This window comes from Melospiza melodia, chromosome 9 (assembly GCF_035770615.1).
Source record: "Melospiza melodia melodia isolate bMelMel2 chromosome 9, bMelMel2.pri, whole genome shotgun sequence".
In the NCBI taxonomy this organism is placed as follows: domain Eukaryota; kingdom Metazoa; phylum Chordata; class Aves; order Passeriformes; family Passerellidae; genus Melospiza; species Melospiza melodia.
The window spans coordinates 13,041,162-13,061,664 of record NC_086202.1 but is presented as its reverse complement, the minus strand read 5'-3'; the positions used below and the strand labels follow the sequence as shown (position 1 = coordinate 13,061,664).

Here is a 20,503-nt window from a genome sequence, read left to right as displayed (position 1 = left end):
GCCCCGGCCGGCAGGGCCAAGGCAGGTGGTGCCAGCGTGGCACTGAGGGTGGCACGGGAGCCCGGCGGCGGGTGCGCTGCTCCTGGCACCCAGGGTGGGCTGCGGTCAACCCTGGAAGTGTGGTGAGGACAAGAGCCCGCCACTGGGGACCTGCTGCTGCCAGAGGAAAGGGAATCGGGGACCAGGAACACCAAAGGGACATCTAATGGCCCCCCCAGCCCAGCCAGCCAAGGCACAGTACCCCATACCCCAGGGAAAGTCCCCAGGATGTGCAGGTCAAGGGGACAGACAGCCCTGGGGACAGGACAGTGGGTCCCTGCACAGCCTGCAGGGGACACGGTCACTTCTGGGGCCCCGCCAGGCAGGCGGTGGGAACAGACTTTACCTTCTGCCTCCCCCCAGCCCCCCGGCCTGCCGAGAGAGTCCCAGGGCCGCCCGCGGGGGGAGGGAGTGCCCAGCCCGGCCTCCAGCCACCCAGTAAAACCAGTCACCAACTGGGGTGGCGTCACCTCCAGCCACTCCGGCCGGAGCACAGCGCTGCCGGATCCCACCGTTCCGACCCCTAAATGGGAAGGGAACTGTCGGTCCCTGCTCTGCCAGACCCCCACCCTGAGCAGCTGCGGGGATTCGGGGCCCCCGGGACCCCCGTGCCTCGACGGCATCTCAGGGCCACCCCCAAGCAGACGGAATGAGGGTCAGCCCCCGTCCCTCCCCACACACCCCATATGTGGGACGGACACCATCTGTGCCCGGCTGTGCCCCTCTCCAGGCCTCCGGCATCCTGAGGTTCCCTCAGTGATGCTGCCCCCCTTGCCCGCCCAACGCCCCCCCCCGCCCTCCCACCCACCTTCCGCTGCCCCATTGAGCCCCAGAGCGCCGAGCCTGACCCGCGGTGCTCCCACCCATCCCAACCCCACAGCACCCTGAAATGCCCCACGGTGCCCGTGGGCCCCACTGCACTACAGCTCACCCACTCTGCACTAAACCATCCCCAAAGTTCCCCATGACACCCCTAAAATGCTTCATGGCGTTCCTGGGCCTTTGCTGCACCACCCCGCCCCTAAAGTGCTCCTAAACCACCCCAAAGTGCTCCAAAACACCCCCAAAGTGCCCCACGGCGCGCCTAGGCCTGCACTGCCCCACAGTTCGCCCCTCAAGCACCCCATAAGTGCCCCGCGACCCCCTCAACTACCTCACCGAGCCCCTGGGTCTCTGCATTCGCAGGACCGTCCCGAAGTGCCCCGAAACGTCCCCAAAGCACCGCACGGAGCTCCAGGGCCGCCGCTGCTCCCCCAGCCCCCGGACCCCCCCAAACCGGCCCCGGGGGGCCCGGCCCCACAACACCCCAAGGGCCGGCAGCTCCCCCCGAAGCACCCCGCCAGCCAACTCCTCGGAGCGCCCCCGCGCCCCGCCGGCCCCACGGGACCCCCGGGCGCCCCCGGCCCGGCCCCCGCACTCACCGCGGCCCCGCCGCCGCCTCCCGCTCCGCGCCGCGCCCCGGCCCCGCCCCGAACAGGCCCCGCCCCCCGACCACGCCCCCGATGCTCCGCCCCCTCACTAGGCCACGCCCCCCCGGGCAGGGGCCGGGGCACGGGGGCACCGTGGGGGGGCGCGGGGACCCCGCCCGGGACATTCCCGGTCACCTCCGTCCCGGGGGATTCCCGGAACTCATCCCCTCTCTCCCTCAGCCAAGCCCCCCCCTCTCAGGATTCTGTACCCCCAAAGTATCCCCGGGTCTCTGGGTTGATTATGTTCCCTCTCTAGACAGCGCCCCCTCCGCAATTATTTGGTGAGCCCAGCACTCTGCTAAGGGGCCGGAGGGCCTTTGCCGCGCTTGACATCACACTGTGCCTCCCCAAGAGTTGTTACAGCTATTGCCATCCTCTAGCCTTTCGTGGAGACCCAAACCGGGGCAAAAGGAGAATAAAATAAACCCTCAAGAAACCACCTGCTCCCCAGGGTCTGGGAGCAGCCAGCATCTCCCCACAGGCTCAGTTTATTCACCCCCTCTAGGGCCCATGGAGGGACAGGTAGGAGATGGGGCCCTGGGCTATCCCACTGCCTTACTTCCACTCTAGTCCCCCACGACAGCACCTCACCTGAACCAGACTGGGTCAAATGGAAGCCAGCGAGAGGGAGGGAACCCTTGGGCGGAGAGGGGAAACACACAGCCCCCACCCACACTGCCATGTGAACCCTAACCCAGCTCCACTCCCCCCTGCCTTACCTCTGCTTCCCCAGGACCCTCCACTGCCACCACCCCTGTCTTGCCTCTGGGTGCTCACACCTGCACTGACAGCACCCAAGGGTGCTCTCCAGGTGAGCTGGTGCACCCCGGAAACCCAGGGCTGGGTGTGTACCACCTGCCTGCTCTGGGCCCTCATTATGGCTCAGGTTAAAACTATTCCCAGCATGGAAACTGGTAATAATCCCGTGTGCCAGGGCTGGGGCAGGATGCTCAGTGCAGCAGGGACATCATCAGGGGGGCACCTCCTCCCTGGCCAGGGTACCCTCCCCAGACCAAGGGTACTCCAGTAACAGAGACAAAAAGACACTCATATTTATGCTTTAATAAAACTAGAAAGAGGGGAAAAAATCAAAGGGATTAGACCAAGATCCAGCCATGGACACTCCCTACCATGGCAAGGACTAGTCAGGTCACAGTATTTGCTGCCCGCAGCCCTGAGGACAGGGGGAATGGCAGCTCCCCCAAACCCAGCAGAGCAAGGCAGGACTGTTCCCCACATGGTTTTATTGCTGGTGATGTCCCCCCAGAGAAAGGGGCTTGGGAGACCCTGAGCAAAGAGGGCCAGGTCAGGCACCAGCCCAGCAGGTAGAAACAGCAAGTTCCATGTAACACCTGCTCCCACCCTGGAGCATGAGCCACCCACAATCTCCCACACTTTCCTTCACCATCCTTCCCTTGCTGGCTCCATCCCATGCAGGATTGAGCCCACAGACCCCATCTGTGACAGGGAGATTTCTACTACGTGGCCCTCTGCATAGTTGCCTCCCACAATCCCCTCCCACTTTAGTGACAGCTCAGGATTTCAGCTTCATTTCAGACACAATTTAACGACCTGCTCCAGGTCCAGAGACACCCAAGTCTCCGACCTGCAGATCATCTCCATCATCATCCAGCTCACTCTGCCTCCACTCCCACCATGCTCCCAGCACTCAGCACCAACGTGGAGCAGCCAGTGTTTGTCAAAGCACCTTCCCCATCCACTCTTCACGAGGATGGGACCACTCTTCCTCTCATGGTGGTCCCCCATCTCAGACACTGTGCTGGTGGTCAAGAGGTTTGTTCATGCAGGAGAAATGGCCACAGAGCCCCATGGCAGAGGCCCCCAGGGAAGAGAAGCTGGCATATTCCAGCCTTGGGCTGCCAGAACTAGGATCTGTTCCCCCAGACAAGTTGAGGAAGAGACCTGCTGGGCTTATGGCTTCTTGGAGGCTCCTGAGCCTCCCTCCACGATTTTGTTGGCTAAAATCTCCTTCTCCTCCTTCATCTTCTTCAGCCTGACCTTGCTTTTGGAAGATGAGAAGGAGAGCGAGGCCTTGCTGAACTCCAGAGGGAAGATACCCACGTCCCCGTCAAAGCGATTCTTGGACACCTGCAGGTAGCGCTTCCCTGGCCCGGTCACCAGCTTACGGTCCTGCAGGATCAGGACGTTGTCAGCCTCCTGGCTGGCCTGGGGAGAGGAAAACATGTCCAGGAGGGTGCCAGGAATGCTGCCACAGTCACAAACACTTTTCCAGCTGCTTTAAACCCTTTTACAGGGCACCCCATGCCACAGCAACTCCAGCATTTCCCCAGTACCAACCCCTTGTGTTCCCCTGGAATGCCCAGTGACCCACCAAGTACATCCTGTGCCACAGCCCACCCTGGGGAAATGGAATCACTGGAGGGCTGTGCACAGAGAGCACCTCCTGCCCACAACTGCAGGGCTGGTCAGCATCACGGAAGAGACTGGAATACTCAAGCCCGTCCCCACACCCTCCCTGCCTCCCTCTTTAATTACCTCCTACTACATTCCACCCACAGTCATTATTAATTAAATGCACCTAAAGCCCCAACAGAGCTTTAGCTGACAATGGGTTTGCTCTCTGCCTGCATCAGGACTCTGGGAGACATTCCACACCTTTTAAGTCCCCAGTGATGATCCAGGGCATTGATGGCAGCTGAGGACAACTGCCCAACACATCCTAGCCCCTTTCTGGGAATACACTGTGCCCAAGGGACAGGAAGGGCCAGCTCACCTTGGCAGAGCCGAAGATGGAGGCTGTCTGCAGCTCCTTCTCGTCATCCTCCTTGCGAGGATGGATGATCAGGGTGATGTGGCACGTGTTGTCCGTGGCAAACTTGCGGAAGGCACCAACGATGAAGTCCTGGGCAGCGAGCCTGCCACAGCAGCAAGAATGGGGTCAGGGGCTGGCACTGCTCAGTGGCAGGAGGCAGTGAGGTGCTGATCCCCACAGCAGAAACCACCCAGGAACGTGAGGCAAACAAGCACACACGGGAAGAGGGATGTGGTATGGCTGGGATGGCTGGTGACCTGCTCACCCCTTCCCACTTCTTCCTCCTTAGGGCACTGGTTGCCCTTTAATGAAACAGAGTGGCCAGAGAGAAGTAAAGGTGACACCCTGTGCAGAAACCCTGTGCAGGCTCTGCAGTGACAACTGACAGATACAGCTTCAGCAGTGAGGGTGACAGAGAAAGGAAGGGTCAGATTGAAGGAGGACTACCTGTCCACAGAGAGGTGCTCGTGTCCCATCATGAACTGGAGATTGTCAACAACCACGTGGGTGATGTCGTACATGTAGACTGCGTGCTGCATGGTGTCAATCACTGTCCTGAGCAGAGGAGATCAGGATCAGGGATTAGTGGAGGTAGGGATGGGAATGCTGAGCCAGGCAAAGGGATGCAGAGAAAAAGCTGGAAGGTACCAGGTCCTGATGGGATGTGAGCGCATCCCACCTCTGCACCTCCCCCACTGTATAGCAGGTGCAGCTCCATCCCCCAGGGAAAGGTAGCTGGGATCAGAAGGACCCAGCACTGCCCACACAGTCCCTGTCTACTGCCCTGCAATGCCCCTAGCCCACTGGGATCCTCAGGGCACACAGGCATGCATGCAGGTGAACAGTGCCTGATGAATAAAAGGGGTTAGAGGTGCCTGTTCTCCCTCTTCAGCAAACAACAGCACTGCAGGTAAGCAGGGTGTGAGGGGACATGTCCTGCCATGGGCACAGGCTGGCTTCAGAGCAGCACGGGATCAAGTCCCATCCTTCACCCCTACCCCAGAGAGAATCTGTGAGAGTCCCCATGACAGGAGGAACAAAGGTGGTTGGCCACATAGTCCCCACACACCAACCCTGGGACTTGAACAGTCCCAATGTGACTCCTGCCAGCCCCAAATCTGTGACTCACTGCGGGGGAAGAGCCCCAGCTCCCCAGGGCCCTGCAGCACATGCCGTGAGGGGTAAATGCCACTGGGAATGGAGGTGCAGGACCATACTTGATGTTCTGCTGGCCATGGAAGGTCATGAAGTAGAGTGGGAGCTCCTCGAAGCGATCAGCCCACTCATCATACAGCTCTAGCTGGTCCTCCAGGCGCCGGCCAGCAAACTGTGTCAGCATGATTTTGGCCAGACGGACGTTGTTGATCTCAAAGCTGCCCCACAGCGTGCACACGCCCTGCATGCACAGGTCCAGTGCATACTCGCTGATAAACGTGGTCTTCCCACTGCCCGTTGGGCCTGGTACAAGGACAACAACAGGAGAATTAGCTGGGGGAGATGATCTGACCCTTCCTGACTGTGTTGGGGGGTTGTTTAGAGGTGGAAGCACCAGGGACTGGGGCAAGAGAAGACCATCTGAAGCACTCAGACCATAAACAAACTTCTCATGCCACACGACACACCTGGGTGCTTGGGCACGGCCTCCCACAGCTTATGGATCTCCACAGGTCCCTGTGAAGGGCTGGGCAGCCAGTACGGGGAGCACAGGGAGGGGAGCAGGGGTAAGGGACAGCCCAGAACTTCCTACACTGCCCCAAGCAGGGAGCCCTTCACCACATTGGCATGCACGGTCCCACAGAACTGAGGAATGCACCCCAGCCTCTCACACACTCGCAAGACAGGCTCAGCAAAAGCCTTGAGCAGAAAGAGACCTGGAAGACTCGTGAGGCACCACCCGCAGGAGGGTGAAGCCAGCAAACACCCCTCTGCTCGCCCTGTCCGCCAGTCGTTGTGCCCATTACCTGTGAAGATGGTGAGCTCCCCTCTGCGGTGCCCTTTGAGGAGCTTGTTGAGCTCAGGGAAACGTGCCCACTTGACACCAGACACCTGTTCAGTGTTCACCAGCTCCCCGAACACCTCCTCGCGCAGCTGTCGGAAGGAGATGATGGATTTGTGGCTGGCAAGCAGGGCAGAACGCAGGATTTTGGTGACGTTCAGGCCTTGGTTCAGAGCCTCCAAGGGCCGGGGCTGCAGGTTGCCAGGGCGCACCAGAGAGCAGCGCTTGAGGCTCAGCTTGCGAGCAAAGAGCTTGGCAGCTTCCCAGGAGCGCAAGTCCTCGCCGAGCCACAGCGTGATGCGCTTGAACTGCTCCAGGTAGGGAAGAAGGGTGGGAGGCAGGGAGCTGGCACCCCGCGGCAGGGCCAGGCTGGCCACTCCTGCAGCTTGGTGCAGGGCCAGGGCATCCAGCTCCCAGCCGGTTAACACTAGCTCTGTGTCTCGGCGGCCTATCAGGGGCAGCCCAAAAAGATTGCGATAGGAATCGAAGCGGGGTAATGTCTCTTCCACGTAAGTTTTTGTGCCCCCCTTTTTCTCCACCCTCAGGAGCTTCAGGCCCTTCAGGGTCGCATCTTGAGGACTGAACCAGGGGAAGACGAGAGACCTGGCAGCCCTCAGATAACGCACACCGAAACGTTTCAAGGTGGCATCTGTCACCTGGGAGATACCAAACAAAGCCTTGGTCTCCCTGGTCTCCTTCTCATCCAGCAGCTCCCAGAGCGGCAGAGCCCGTTCCCAGATGCAGCGGGCATCCTCGCGAGCCTGTCGCATTTCCTCCTCCGTCTCCTCCGAGTTGGCGGGGGGAATGGGGGTAACGCCATGGTGCCGCATTTCCACGTTAGCCTGGAAGTCCTGCCAGGTGCCCTCGGCCAGGGTGGCAGTGCACAGGAAGCTGCCCGTGGTCTTGTCAATGAAAAGCGTGAACGGGGCATTGGCGGACAGCGGCTGGTCCCCGCGGTCGCCGGTGAAGAGGCTGGGGGTGTGCAGGCAGCTGTACCCATCGTGGAAGGGGATGTCCTGCGCCCGCAGGTACTGGCGGATCTCGGTGATGGAGACGGAGGGCGCGGGCCCGTCGGGGGAGGGCAGCACGCCCTTCTTGTAGCGCCGCTGGCCGAGGCGGCCCTGCGCGCCGGGGCTCAGCGAGGCTCCCTTGCTCCTGGCCCCCCCGCACAGCAGCGGCAGCAGGCGGCTGGCGGCTCTCCCGGGCCGCAGGGGCACCAGCGCCATCCTGACCGCCCCGGCACCCGCCCGCGCCGCCGCCGCTCTGCATGGGAGGCTGCCCCGCGGCCCCCGGCCCCGCCGAGCCGCTCAGGCCGCAGCCCCCACGTGGGTCCGCACGGACACCGCCATTGCCGCTCCCGCTCCCGGCGCGTCACTTCCCGGCGCGGTCGGGGCTGCCCCGTCCCGCCCCTGCCGCCGGTTCCGGCTCCGGGTGAGCGCGGAGCCATGACGGGCCGCGGGTCTCCCAGCCGGTTCCTGACCGCCGTGCTGCACAACGGCGTGGGCCGGTACGTGCGGCAGCTCCAGCGCCTGCAGCTCCTCTTCAGCCCCACCGCGGCCGACGCCCGCGGCGCCAGGTACCGCCGGAGGCACCACCCGACTGCCGGGGATGGGGCGGGGGGAGCCTGCTGACCCCTTAAGCGGCAGGACGGGTCTTCCCCGGGCCTGTCAGCGTGGGGAAGGGACAGTGCTGCTGTCGCTGATCACACGGGGGGCAGTGGCGGGGTGGGACCCCCAGCCTCCTGCGAGACGGGACAGGAGCCGGAAGGCGGCACCGGGGGCATCACCCCAAATTCTGCGCTGTGACCCCTCCCGTGGGCCCGGCACGGGCGGACGGTGACCCATGTCTGGCGGCTGTGGCGACTCGTCCCTTCTGTGGCCCGGCTGGGGCTGAGGGTCCCCTCTGGCCCCCAGGCAGTTCGTGGAGGAGGCGGCACAGGACTTCGCCCGGCAGCACCCCGATGTCGTCCTCTACGTGAGCCCCCACTCGGGCCCGGGCCCGGCCCCTGTGCTGCGGGCCGAGTACTGTGAGTGCTGGGGGATTTGGGGAGGGGACGGGGGGGGGTCTCCCTGCCCTGCCCCGGCTCTGTACCACCTCTGCCCGGCGCAGATGGTGCCAGGGCAGCTGCTGTGGGATGGGGGAGCAGCAGCTGCCCCCCGGAGGCTGTGGAGTGGGGGGATCGCAGCCTGACCCCCTCACTGTGCTGCAGTGAACGGGACGGTGCGGGACGAGCTCATTGCCAGCAAGACGAGTGAGGAGATCGTGCAGCTGGCCACCAAGCTGGCCAACCAGTCCGGCCTGGACATCATCCGCATCCGCAAGCCCTTCCACACTGACAACCCCAGCGTCCAGGGCCAGTGGCACCCCCTCACCAACAAACCCTCCATCCTCACCGTCCAGGGCCCACGCCTGCAGCCCCAATAAAGCCTCCTCCACCCCTACGTCTCTGCATCCATTTCTCCTGCCTTTAGAAGAACACTGCTACACCACGTCCAGACAGAGCCATTTTTATTGCTGGGGGAATGTGGAGCTGTGCTTGAGGAGTGCCAGACACAGAGTGATGCCCCTCCTTGGAGGGTTGCGGGTGGTCCTTGGGGTAGTCCTTGGGGGTGGCTCACACCCCCTTCTTGCAGCAAAAACAAGGGCTGGGGCAGGGTGACAGAGTGTGCAACTCTTGCCTTTTCCTGCTAAGCCTCACTGTCCTGGAATAGGAGGCCTGAGCTGCAGCTTGTGAGAGACCCTGGGGGTTGTCACCCATCTCCTGTTTCCCCTGCAGGGCTGAGCCCTTGGCCATGTCCTGATCATGGAGCTATGAGCAAGGAACATGGGGGAGGACATGGACCCCCACAGGTGTGTCCCTCCCCAGCTTCTCCAGTGTCACCACACTGTCCCTGGAGCATGAGATGCTTTTGTCACCCCCATCTCTCAGTCCCCAGGAGGTGGCAGTTGCAGAAACAGTTGGGAAGATTTAGGAACTGTGGCTGCTCCTGGAAAGTGCCATGAAGAGAAGGCTCCACAGGGAGGCAGGCCCTTGTCCAAGATTATTCTTCCTCACTATGTGAGGACATTTCCCTGCCCACGCATTTTGCCATGGGTGGCAGGGCTGTGCCTGAACTCCAGTTCACCAACGGCTCTGCACAGGAGGGCAGAAACGTGTTGTGCTTGGAGCCACAGGGGCACTGCAGACATCAGGGGCATGGGGATGATGTGCCAGTCCCTTCTCATGCTGTAGGGCACGGTGGTGGCTGCCAGTCCTGCTGCTAGTGCATCTTGCTGCCTGCTGCTGCATCCAGTGCCCTGGGAAAAGGGAGCAGAGCCCTGTCAGGGTTGGAGGCCCTGGGGGTGCCACCTCCCCAGTGCACCCAGCCCTGTATTTCACCTGTGGCCTCTGCAGTGGGCACATGCCCCTTCACCAGCTGCTCCACGGTATTCAGGACATCAGCTCCTTGCCCTGTCTCTTGTGCCTCACCAAACCATCCTCTCCCAGAGAGGAAACCCTGAGGGGGCAGATGTAGAACAGCAGGTAGGGGCTGGAAGCCACTGAGACCACCCCTCACAATGTGAGATGTGTCCAGGGCCCCTCTCCTGCCTGAGGGCTGGCAGCTGGGAAAAACCCACCAGCCCTCTGTCAGCAAGGGATCCTGTGCCCTGTCAGCCCTCAGCCCCCCTCCATGCTCCTCACCCACCTCTCAGCAGCTATCCAGCTCCTGTGTGCCAAGGGACACCCAGCCAAGGCTGGCCAAGTCCACACATCCACAACAGCGTCTCTCTCACGCCTGGGTGAACAGACAAAAACTGTCCTTCCCCATGGTGTCCACCTTCCTGGAGCTCCTGTCTCCAGCTCGTGGCCACTGTCAGTGAGTTTTTATACATAAATAGAGCTCAAAATTTAAATAGGTACTTGTTCCTTTTTTTCTGTACAGCAAGTCTCAGAAGTGAATGAATGCCAAAGGAATGGCTGAGCCTGGGCCCAGCCCAGCTCTGCCATCAAGGAGGTAGTTTTGCCTGAGACTTGTAACACTGCTGGCAAAGGGTGGGAGAAGGGGCTGCAGGGGAGGAGAGCCCCAATGGCAGGACCCTCCTCCCCAGCCCCTACACAGAGCTCTCGTCCAGCTTTTCCACCAGTTGCGTGTGTTTTCGCTTCTCCAGGATTTTGCTGAGCTCCTCAGTGAAGGACGCGCTGTAGAGCGGGGAGGCCAGTGGCTCCTCCTGCTGCTGCAGCAACATGTAGCTGTTGCCGTTCATCTTGCGCAGGACGTTGGGCAGAGCCCCCACGCCGTTGGTGAGCTCAGCTGGCAGCGGGGGTGGCACTGGGGGCGTGGCAGCCGGCAGCTCCTTGGCTGGGGAGGTGGCAGCCGTGGGCGCCTCGCCGGGGATGATCCGCAGGCAGCCGTCGGGGTAGGTGAGCTCTTCCTCCTCCTCCTCCCTGTGGCCCTTGCGCAGGCAGTTAGCCGAGACGGTCTGCAGCTCCACACTGGCTGGCCGCGGCTCCCCTAGCACATACTTGCCCTTGCGCTTCTCCAGGCAGGACATGTACAGGAGGATGATGCTGAGCACGGTGCAGAGCACCACCAAGGTGACGATGGCAGAAATGTAAGCCACCTTCATGTCGTTGGTCGTCTGGCTGGCGGCATGGGGTGATGGGGCAGCCGTAGGGCTGCGGGGCAGCTCGGGCAGCACGGAGAGACTGTAGGTAGCCAACAGTGTCCGGAGACCCTGCTCCTCGCCGTAGCAGCGGTACTCGCCGCTGTGCTGGGGCAGCGTGTCCGTCACCAGCAGCCCGTCCACCCCCACGCGCAGCCGGTCCTGCCCCGTGCCCAGCACTTCGCTGCCGTTCATCATCCACACGGCTCGGGCCAGGTTGGAGCGCTGGTCACAGGGCAGCAGCACATCGTCCCCCTGCAGCACCGTCCGGTTCTTCCACAGCACGGAGCCTGTGGGGACACGCACTGCCTTGCACCTCTCCCAGCTATTCTAAGGGATGCTGGACACCAGCGTCCCCGTGGTCCCGAAGGGCAGGAGAGACTCACCCCGTCCAGAGCTGCTCCGGCATCCCTTGTTGCCACTTTGAATGTCCTGCACCAGCCCTGTGCTGCAAGGCATGGGGGGCTCAGCCATACAGCCTCAGCTGAGCCTCCCCTTATGGGGGTCACGGCCACCAGGAGACCCACTGTCAGATGCCAGACCTTTGGGGTTGGCTCTGGGGTGACGCGAAACAGCGTGGGATTGGGCAAGTGGAAGGTTCATGGGGACCCATCTGCAGATGGGCAGCCCACCCCTACCTGTCTGTGGTGGCGATGGTGCGGCATGCCCTGCCATCCCAGGCACAGTAGGGGTCCCGGGCGAGGATGCAGTCATAGCAAGAGGAGTACTTGGCACAGGAGGCCAGGGGCACCTGCACGATCCCGCTGGCTGCCCCCACGTACAGGCTCCTCTGAGGGGGAAAGGGCTGGCTCAGCATGGATCTGGCATGGTGCTGCTGGGCTGTGGAGTGCCCTATGGTGCCCAGAGATCCTCCCCAGCCCCACAGCACAGCTCTCCCTTCATGGGTGTGCACGAGAAGGGCCCCCAGCTCCCAGTCAGTGCTGAAGGCCAGGCTGGTTCATTTCCCCAAGCTACCCTCCTGGGCTCCAGCACATATCCTGAGCTGGTGTGACCCAGGAGTCATGTCCCCCCAAAACCCCAAACAGCACAATGGCAGCTTCACAGCACAAGCATGCCCCATGTGTAATCTCCCCCTACTTGTTCCACCCCTCACCTGGATGTGGGAGATCACCAGGCTCTCCACAGGCTGCAGGTCCCTGAACACCTGCACCTCCTCCACAATGTGGATGCCAGAGTTCACCACCACAGCCTTGTGGATCCAGCCATCGCCTGGAGAGCAGAGCAGGGGATTCAGGAGGGAATGTGAGATGTGGCCTTTGCCCAGCAGAGGCCCATCGAACTCATCTCACACTCACCTGTCCCCATGAAGAGCACATCGTAGGAGCGGCCATCCAGGGCCTGCACCCTGTCTACAGCCAGCTGGCTGTACACCACGTTCTTCTTCACCAGGAGCGGCTCCCCGCCAGCTGGCTTCACCTCCTCAAACATGAGTGGGTGCAGCTTGACAAAGTCCAGGACATTGTTGGGCAGGTCCTGCGAGGAGTTGTAGCCCTTCCTGCGGGAGTGGTCCGTGATGCACTGCCCAGGGGAAACAGGGGTCAGAGAGGAAGGCAGCTGCCCCATGCCACCCCTGGTCTGCACTCCTAGGCACTCACGGAGCCGGGCCGGGGCTCGGGCACTGCGCCATCGTAGCGGGACCATTTGCGAGCCCAGTCCTGGTACTCCATGTAGGGGCCCTCGAATGCACGCTGCACCGCCGAGATGTCGTAGCGGCACACGGCCGAGGCCTCCATGGTCCTCCTGAGGAGCAGAACCTCACCTAAGCCTGGGCAGATACATGGGTGCTCCCAACCAGTGCACCCCCAGGTGCCCAGCACCCGCCTGCACATCCCCTTGCACATCTCTGGCTCCCCTGGTGCTGCAGACTTTTAGCCCTGATCCTTCTGGCTGCTGCCCCACTCACCACTGTGCCGAGAGTGTGAAGGCAGCATAGAAGACAGTGCTGGCCCAGCCGCCCCCGTCCAGACTGCAGACACTGCGCAGCACCTCGTAGTAGGGGATGTAGCAGACCAGGCGTGCCTTCATGAAGGACGTCCACTTGCGCTGCAGTATCTTCTTCCCCCCCACATCGCTCTGGGAGGGTGCAGAGAGCATTTCTGCACAGGCTGGACAGTTGCTCATTCCCCTCTGCCTGTACCTCAGTCTTCCCACAGGCGGAGGCGTGCTGCCCCTGCACCAACAGGAGCAATGCTTGGCTCCCTGTGGCTGGGAGCATGCCTACCTTGCAAACACGGGCCACCCGGGCCACTCGGGCCACCTGACTCTTGTCAAAGAAGGATGTGGTCTCCTCTCCTGCCCTCTCCATGAAGAAGTAGTAGATTTTATCATCGTCACCCACAGGGCTGTCCCTGCTCTCCCGGACCAGCACAGAGGTCACAAACTCAGCGTCTGGGGACATGGAGCAAGAGGTGGTGATTGGAGACCAACACAGAATGGGGAATCCCTCCCTGCCTCAGTTCCTTCTCAGAGCAAACCACACAGGACTCCAGAGCCATCCCCCACACCTGCTCCACTCTCCAGGGCAGTGCCACAGCCCACGAGATGGGAGGGACAGGGACATCTCACCATTCAGCCAGTGCAGTGGGGACTCCTCCGTTTTCAGTGGCCGCTGGTGCAGGTTCCTCCGAATGTCGGGCAGGCTCCGAAACTCGTAGCGTGTTGCTGTGTACAAGCCTCCATCTGTGCAGGGCAGGTGCCCATCAGCATGGCCCTGCAGCCTGAGGACAGCCCCACAGGCCACCAGCACCCCACTGCCCCAGGCAGAGGAGTGGGGGGAGGACCACTGGCACCCCCTGGAGAGGTGTTGGGATGGGGCCACAGTCAGTGGCATCCTGCATGTCCCCACCAGCCCCAGAAAGGTGCTGCTTACCCACAATGAGCCCAGTGTAGCCACGGGCAGGGTCATATGGACACTTCTCCTTGCCTTCTTCAAAGTGAGATGGCAACATGAACCTGTTGGCATCCTTGACGGGGACAGGGAATCAGGTTAGACAAGAGGGGACAGATCCACCTCACCTGCCAGCCTCAGGCTCTCTGCTGAGGCTGCTAGCAGGGACAAAGTGATGCCCATAGCCATGCCCTTGTCCAAGTAAGAAGAACCCCCCTGGCACCCTCCAGCTGATCAGAAACCACACAGCCAGCCACAGCCCCCAGTCAAGAGTGGGTAGAGGGCTCTGGGAGGAGGAGGAGCCCCAGCTGGGCTTTGCACGGGCACAGGGCAGGAGCCAGCCAGTGCAGCCAATATTCCCAGACAGTGCCTGGTTGGCAGATGTTGCTCAGCCAGCCTGGAGTCCCCCCAGGTGTTGTCCATGTCATAGCAGGAGTTACTTTCTTTGGGGTTTACAGTTCAAAGCATGTTAAATAATGACAGGGCCCTTCCAGCTTGGCAGCTCCTCCACCCAATTTCCAGTGTGTGCGAGGGCCAAACCGGACCAGCAGCACAGCCATGGGAACAGGCACAGGCTCTCCAGGGCTCCCTGGCCACACTGCAGGCATGGTCACGGGGCCCCTTTGCCCCCCAGCTCAGGAAGGGAGGTGGGCAAATGGCAACTGAGTCTCCACTGACTCAAGGAGCTACACTGCCAATAAAACACGGCTGCTCTTGGACACATGAGTCACAGCCATGTGTGGACTTTCAGACTAGCACAGGAAATTCCTGGGGAGGGGCTGCTGAGTCAGTTCTGCCCCTCTCACCTTTCCCTGGGCATGCATACCACCTGCCATCAGCCACTCTGCAGCCCCTCCTCTGGGAGGGCATTCTGCAACAGCAGGCAGTGGAGACCAGGTCCAGGGCTGGTGCATCCTCTCCTGCTGAGCTCACATGTGTCCCCCATGGCACTGACCCATCCCCAGCCCTCTTGTTTGGGGTCAGAGTGCCAGGGTGGGGACTCATGGCATCTACATCACGGTGGCCACATCCTCAAACCTACTCACCCCAGCCTGAGAGTCACTCACCTGGGAGTGAGCCAGGCAGGGACAGCAGTAGAAAGGGAGTGGGGCTGGGTGGAGATGGTGGGAGAGGACAGGGCTTGCACCTCTCCGGGGTGACACAGTGGCAGGGGACAGGGCAGCTGTGGGTGAGCCGTACTCACGATGGCGGCGCAGAGCGGGTGGAACGCGTAGGTCCCGCAGGCATAGAGGTGGGTGCTGTTCAGCCGCTGCAGGAACCGCACGTGGTTGAAGCACTCGGTCTGCAGAGGGGGAGGGCAGGTGTTACAAGCTAGGAAAAGTGTGGGCAGCCCCTCCCTGGCACCCACCCAGCGGCTCTACCTTGTTGTTTTTGCCCTTCTGTAGGCAGTCCATCCTCTTCTCTGGGGAGGCTTCCCAGTGGATCTGCAAGGGGAAGAGAGACTGCTACTGCATGACCCCCCATCACTGCATGGTTGCCCTGTCGCTGCAACCTCCAGCTTTCATCAGAGCCATCAGAGATGATAAAGTCCTTATTTATTTGTTTGGGAGGGACGGTTGCTCAGAACACAAGATGGCACCCTGCACACATCCCACCAGCCTGGGGCAAGAGTGGTCCCACACCCCAATTAGTGGACAGACATCCCAGAGCACTGCCGGAGCCTGGAGGATTTGGGGATATCCTTCCCTGGGGGAGAGTGTGGCTCCCTCCCTGCCCTTCATTCTGCTGGGGTGACCCTGAAACAGCAGCTCTGAGCTTGGGTATATCTCCCACTGCTGTCCCCATGCTGGGGAGAAGGACCAGGTGTCCACAGGGGACCTGGGGACTGATTTGGGGACATCACCTCCAGGCAGGACCTGAGATGGTGAGGGGGAGGTTGAGCAGGGATAGAGTGGCCACGATGTGGACGGGGATTGGGCAGCGTGGCAGAGGACAGGCTCACCGTGTGGTGGGAGCCGTCGGCCACGTCGCTGGAGTTGAGGGCGAAGATGGCTCCCCTGGCGCCCACGTAGAGGATGCCCCGCTCGTCCTCCAGCAGCAGCGTGCTGTAGTTGAGGGTGTGCGCCGTGAAGCGCCGGACTCCCGACAGCTCTGCAAAGGGAACAGGGGGCTGAGGGGGACACCGGGGCAGGCACAGCGCGAGCCACTGGGAAAAGACAAGAGAATGGAGCTGGAAGTGGGTGAGATGGCACTTGCTGAGGTTATCAGGCAGGCAGTGCTGGGTGACAGCAGTTACAGCAGGAGGAAAGGAAGGGAGAAGGTTTGGTAAAAGGTAAAAGGCACTAATTGGGCTCAGGCTCACAGAGGAAATTTCTCTCCGCTAATTAAAGCACAGCTCAGGGGTGGGAGCTGCAATGTCTGTGCTGGGCATGAACCTGCCATGTTGTTTGGGAAACTGCTGAAGAAAGCAGAAACATGCTGGCAGTGACTCTGTCTGTGAACTGAGCCCAGCCAGCCCAGGGAAGGATAAAAAAACCTGAACCAAAACTGTCACACAAGGGGAATGATTCTGATGTGAGGCTGAGTGCTCCTGTTCACCAAGCCAATGAAACCATCCAATTTGAGGTGCTGAGAAGTGTGAGGTAGGACTCAGCCCTGGCCAGAGGGACCAGCAGGAAGTGAAAAGTCTATGAGGCTTGGGATCCTGTAGACAGCTGGAAAAGGAATGACTCCCCATCTTTCCCAGAAAAGGGCACCCCACCTACTAATGAAACTCTCCCACCATCGATTGCTGAGTTGAGCCTCACTAATGAGGTCAATGATGTCCCCCAAGGGACAATGACATTGCTGGGCTCACTGACACCACAGAGGCTGGAGGTAAAGAGCTCAGGGGCAATTAGAGAAAATAATGGAAGAAAGTTTCGTGCTACCAATCTGGGCCATAAGATGCCAGCTCAGGTGTGATGCCCAGCTCAGAACACCCTCCAAGGGCCGCTGGGCAGGGCCAGGGGTTGGTCAGGGCTGACTCCCTGTACATCCTCGTCCCCCTCCGGCTTTAGGAGAGATGATTTTGCCATGCTCATTTCTTTGGGGCACTCAGTACCAGACAGCCATGTGGGCCCTGATTTCTGGAGCCCAGGGGATTAGAAGCCTCCATGTAGCCACTCTCCTCCCATGCTGAGCCCCCTGCTCCAGGTGGGTGGCAAAGCTTAGATGCAGTCACAATGCACCAAGGCCAGTGCCAGCAAAATCCCAAACCTCACTGCCACCACCAGGACCCACACCCCCTTACCATCAAAGGTGACTGTTGTCCTGGGGGTGGCATCCAGGTCGGAGGCAGAGCGCCGTGACGGGTAGCCCATGGCTGCCGCTGCCATGAAGAGAGTTGTCAGGAGATGTGCCGGCCCTGCGCTCATCTTCCCGCTCTCTCAGCCGCCGGGCCGGCACAGCCACTCCTCAGCACGGCCTCTCCAGCTCTCTGGGACAGGGCTGGCCACCAAACCCTCCTGAAACACAGAGCACTGGCTCAGACACGCCTGCTGTCCCAACGTCTCACGAGCAGGCAGGCTTGGGAAGGAGCCAGCTGCACACACGCATGGATGCTTGACCCAGCACGGCCTCAGACCAGGAATGGCTTCAGGGAAAAACAAACCCTCATTTGCTCAAGGGGAAAACAAGGCATAGCACAAGGCACGGAGCCTGCAGCCGTCATGGAGCACGGAGGGGAGTTTGAGCACAGTGACCTTCTGCAGCATCCCCCTGGGTCAGCAACCTTTCTGTCACAGCAGGGAGCTGCTTGCTGAGCACTTGGGTCAGCTGCCCGGAGGTACATTTTCCCCCAGGTCTTCTCTGGGTTCATCCCTCATTCACCCCCAGCCTTTTGCTCCTGCAGATCCTCCTGACTGAAGGATATGTTTCAGCAGAGGCACCTGGTCCCCCATTGCATATCACACCAAAAAGCAGAAACATTTTTCCCTCAAAAGCAGAGAAAGATAGCCGCTCTGTGGGTCTCTTGGCACACAGGGGTACCCCAAGTCCCACTGCAGCCCCAGAGTGGCTGCAGCAGGAATGGCAACAGTGAGGGTCCTGGGGAGCCCAAGGTCTCCTCTCCTTCCCAAAAGCCCAGCTGACCATGTCCTGCTGTTCAAGGACATGGTCCTTGGTCCCAGCTTTGGCCCCTCTGAAGTGATGACACTCCAGAGGACCGAGGCATTGGAAAGGATGCTTCAGGCACACAGGGATGTAAGGTGAAGGAAAATCCATACAGGAACTGCTTGGAATCTTCGGCAAATCTTTTCAAGATGAAACAATTTTTCCCTACTGTGTTTTTCCACAAGATTTCAGGTTCTCTTTCATCCCAAGCTGCCTTGAAGCTCCACATCTACTTCAGCTCTCACTTTCATGCATTCGAACCCCACAAATATCCCCCACCTCTCCCAGCTGCACTGAGCAAAGCCACTAGCTCATCTTGCAGGCACTAAGGAGGAAAAAGATGACTGGGTATCTCTGAGCTGGAGAGCTCCCAGTAAGCAACCAGCACCTAAGTATTTGCTTAGAGGTTTATAAATATATATATACACCCACATATAGATATATATATACGAAAAACCAAAATACCTGACCCTGTAGAGAAGCTGCTCAAACACGCTCACTGCAAACAATTTCCCTGAAGCAAATACTTTGCTGAGTCCCAAGAAGAAGGGAGGTAAAACCAAGGTGAAGAGGGCTTTGGGACTGAGAAGGAGAAGTGAGGGGCCGGATGTGGATTCAGCCCTAGTTCTGGAGCTTGCATCAAAGTTCTGGTTCCTTCAAGGGCTTTCAGACACAAACCTCACACCTGCACTGGCGGCTGCCCGAGAGCATTCTGGGAAGTGTGGGAACTCAGCACATCCCTCCGGATGTTCAGAGCTGCCGAGAACCCTCTCGGGGGGCTCGGAGACCCTGGCATGTTGCCCAGAACACCTGGTGGCTTGATTTTGGTCCTTCTAACGAAGTGCCACCTGTGTATGAGGACATGAGAGCCAAACAAGTTTGAATGGTGCAAGAATGATATGTTCACAGGGTGAAAATATAGATTTTAGAATTTTTGGTATAGGGGTTATGGGGACAAGATGGAGGAATCAGGGCGTGTCCAGTCCTCCTTCTTTCTTCTTCTTGTTCTCCATTTTCTGCTGTGATGTTGGCACTTGGGGATTGGTTTAGAGTAGAAGTGCACTGTGTAACATAGGTGATAGGTATTGGGAATTAAAAGTAAATATGATATACGTAGTTTGTAGTATAAAAGATGACACCGCCTCGGGGGCAGTCAGAGTGCCTGTAGCTGCCTTGCTGAACAGATCTCAGCTGGGCAGAGAGAAAAATTTTGTAGATAAGAAATAATAAACAACCTGAAGACCAAAAAGTGAAGAGTCCAGACTCATTCTTTGGAGCGCGGGCTGCCTCAGAACCATCCCACGCATCTCAGGGCAGAGACCAAACAGCCAAACCCGAGAGGGAATGAGGCAGATGGGAAATATTTCTCCCTGCTGCCCCATTGTCCCCCCAGACCAGCACAGAGCACCCAAGAGCATCCAACCCTGGGTTTAGGCAGGGTGCTGCATGCAGGGCTGAGCTCCCTGGGGAGCAGATCCCAGAGCAGGCTCATTCCAGGTTACTCCTGTTTCCAGGACAAGCGCTGTACAGACAGAGGGTCTGCCCATGAATGACAGCACAGCAATGCAAGGCAGGTGAGTGCAGACGGACATCAAGAAGAAACAATTTGCTTTGGTGGCACCATGTCTAGCATGAGCCAAACCCACCAAGCTTTGGGCAAAGCCAGTGGTGGGGTCACACCTGGAGCACCAAAGCACCCTGGCCAGCCCCATGCTGACACATCTCCATCCCACCAGTGGGAGCAGGACCACTCTGGAAGTTACAGGGACCCTTCCCCAAGAGTCCACATGGGGACTCAAGTCTGGAATCATGCACAAGCCACAAGAGCTGCTGCACCTGGGATGGGGAAGCAGAGTAGAGGAAAAACCTCCTTACGACAAGGCAAACAATGATCTCTCATAAATGAGTAACAGCCCTGCATGCTGCTGGGCGTCCTCAGCTTATCTCCCCTGCACAAACAAACCCTGAACTTTGCCTGCTGCTTGGCTCCCGATGTGCCAGGGAGCGGAGCTGGGAGTGCGGCCGGCCAGGGTGGCAGGGATGGTGTCTATCACAGGCCCAGCGTGGTGCTGCGAGCCAGCCCCAGCTAACATTAACCATCATACACACCGAACCAGTACAGGGGGAAAACAAAAATATATTAAACTGGGAGGTTGCACAGGGTTCCTGGCTGGGCAAGGGGGAGCAGCTTCCCATGCTGTCAGGGCTGGGCTCTTCTGCTTTTTCCCGTGAAGCAGCTACACCCATTTCCAAAGGTTCCTTTGACTGAGATCAGATGTAACTTTGTCCTAAAGAACATTTAATCAGTTACGTTGTAAGAGCCAGTTAATATTTACTCAAAGAGAAGGGCTGTTCCAAGATTCTCTATTTTTTTTTTTTAATTTTCTAGTTCTTATTTTTCATACCTAGAGTGGGGGAGAAAAAGCAGGAAGGAACTGAAACAATCCTTTGCTCCCCTCAGGTCAATACCCTGGTGTGCAGCCACACCAAACACCCCCAAACCCATCACTTCCCCCTTGTCAGGATGCAAGTTCTAAGCT

The 20,503-nt window shown here is 59.7% G+C and overlaps 3 protein-coding genes across 6 annotated transcripts in view; 1 reads left to right on the top strand and 2 right to left on the bottom strand.

Annotated features, from left to right (window-relative positions):
* Positions 1 to 2,550: 2,550 nt before the first annotated feature.
* TWNK (twinkle mtDNA helicase) lies at positions 2,551 to 7,524 on the bottom strand. Its single transcript, XM_063163321.1, has 5 exons — positions 6,264 to 7,524; positions 5,520 to 5,760; positions 4,750 to 4,857; positions 4,264 to 4,405; positions 2,551 to 3,695 (listed from the first exon to the last, which is right to left on the bottom strand). The coding sequence occupies exons 1-5, from the start codon at positions 7,522 to 7,524 to the stop codon at positions 3,441 to 3,443; spliced, it is 2,007 nt and encodes a 668-aa protein (XP_063019391.1). The 3' UTR covers positions 2,551 to 3,440.
* Positions 7,525 to 7,718: 194 nt separating this feature from the next.
* Positions 7,719 to 8,739, top strand: MRPL43 (mitochondrial ribosomal protein L43). 2 transcript variants are annotated; one of them, XM_063163322.1, is made up of 3 exons: positions 7,719 to 7,874; positions 8,212 to 8,324; positions 8,508 to 8,739. In XM_063163322.1, exons 1-3 carry the CDS (start codon positions 7,744 to 7,746, stop codon positions 8,720 to 8,722), a joined length of 459 nt encoding a protein of 152 aa, XP_063019392.1. In that variant the 5' UTR covers positions 7,719 to 7,743; the 3' UTR covers positions 8,723 to 8,739. The 2 variants fall into 2 exon arrangements, with proteins under 2 accessions (XP_063019392.1, XP_063019393.1); XM_063163323.1 differs by having other exon boundaries at positions 7,731 to 7,805.
* A 50-nt stretch (positions 8,740 to 8,789) lies between these two features.
* Positions 8,790 to 20,503, bottom strand: part of SEMA4G (semaphorin 4G) — a 29,674-nt gene continuing 17,960 nt past the window's right edge. For 2 of the 3 annotated variants that reach the window (XM_063163317.1, XM_063163318.1), the window contains exons 2-17: positions 17,104 to 17,317; positions 15,814 to 15,962; positions 15,233 to 15,295; positions 15,055 to 15,153; positions 13,833 to 13,926; positions 13,529 to 13,642; positions 13,185 to 13,351; positions 12,867 to 13,036; positions 12,559 to 12,703; positions 12,259 to 12,481; positions 12,057 to 12,172; positions 11,581 to 11,732; positions 11,329 to 11,390; positions 9,985 to 11,247; positions 9,678 to 9,795; positions 8,790 to 9,595 (exon numbers count right to left, since the gene is read on the bottom strand). In XM_063163317.1, coding sequence (XP_063019387.1) covers positions 10,391 to 11,247; positions 11,329 to 11,390; positions 11,581 to 11,732; positions 12,057 to 12,172; positions 12,259 to 12,481; positions 12,559 to 12,703; positions 12,867 to 13,036; positions 13,185 to 13,351; positions 13,529 to 13,642; positions 13,833 to 13,926; positions 15,055 to 15,153; positions 15,233 to 15,295; positions 15,814 to 15,962; positions 17,104 to 17,227 — 2,535 coding nt within the window. In that variant the 5' untranslated portion in view covers positions 17,228 to 17,317 and the 3' untranslated portion in view covers positions 8,790 to 9,595; positions 9,678 to 9,795; positions 9,985 to 10,390. The remainder of the gene's footprint in view (positions 9,596 to 9,677; positions 9,796 to 9,984; positions 11,248 to 11,328; positions 11,391 to 11,580; positions 11,733 to 12,056; positions 12,173 to 12,258; positions 12,482 to 12,558; positions 12,704 to 12,866; positions 13,037 to 13,184; positions 13,352 to 13,528; positions 13,643 to 13,832; positions 13,927 to 15,054; positions 15,154 to 15,232; positions 15,296 to 15,813; positions 15,963 to 17,103; positions 17,318 to 20,503) is intronic. The other variant, XM_063163319.1, reaches the window with a different exon arrangement.

What these genes read in the sequence shown, in the direction of transcription:
- TWNK (XM_063163321.1), bottom strand. Translation starts at nt 7,524, where the DNA reads ATGGCGCTGGTGCCCCTGCGGCCCGGGAGAGCCGCCAGCCGCCTGCTG. An exon ending in CATGGCCAGCAGAACATCAA is followed by an intron (nt 4,858 to 5,519) that starts GTATGGTCCTGC and finishes TCCTCTGCTCAG; the next exon opens with GACAGTGATTGACACCATGC. An exon ending in CCATCTTCGGCTCTGCCAAG is followed by an intron (nt 3,696 to 4,263) that starts GTGAGCTGGCCC and finishes TCCTCTCCCCAG; the next exon opens with GCCAGCCAGGAGGCTGACAA.
- MRPL43 (XM_063163322.1), top strand. Translation starts at nt 7,744, where the DNA reads ATGACGGGCCGCGGGTCTCCCAGCCGGTTCCTGACCGCCGTGCTGCAC. An exon ending in GCCGACGCCCGCGGCGCCAG is followed by an intron (nt 7,875 to 8,211) that starts GTACCGCCGGAG and finishes TCTGGCCCCCAG; the next exon opens with GCAGTTCGTGGAGGAGGCGG. An exon ending in TGTGCTGCGGGCCGAGTACT is followed by an intron (nt 8,325 to 8,507) that starts GTGAGTGCTGGG and finishes ACTGTGCTGCAG; the next exon opens with TGAACGGGACGGTGCGGGAC.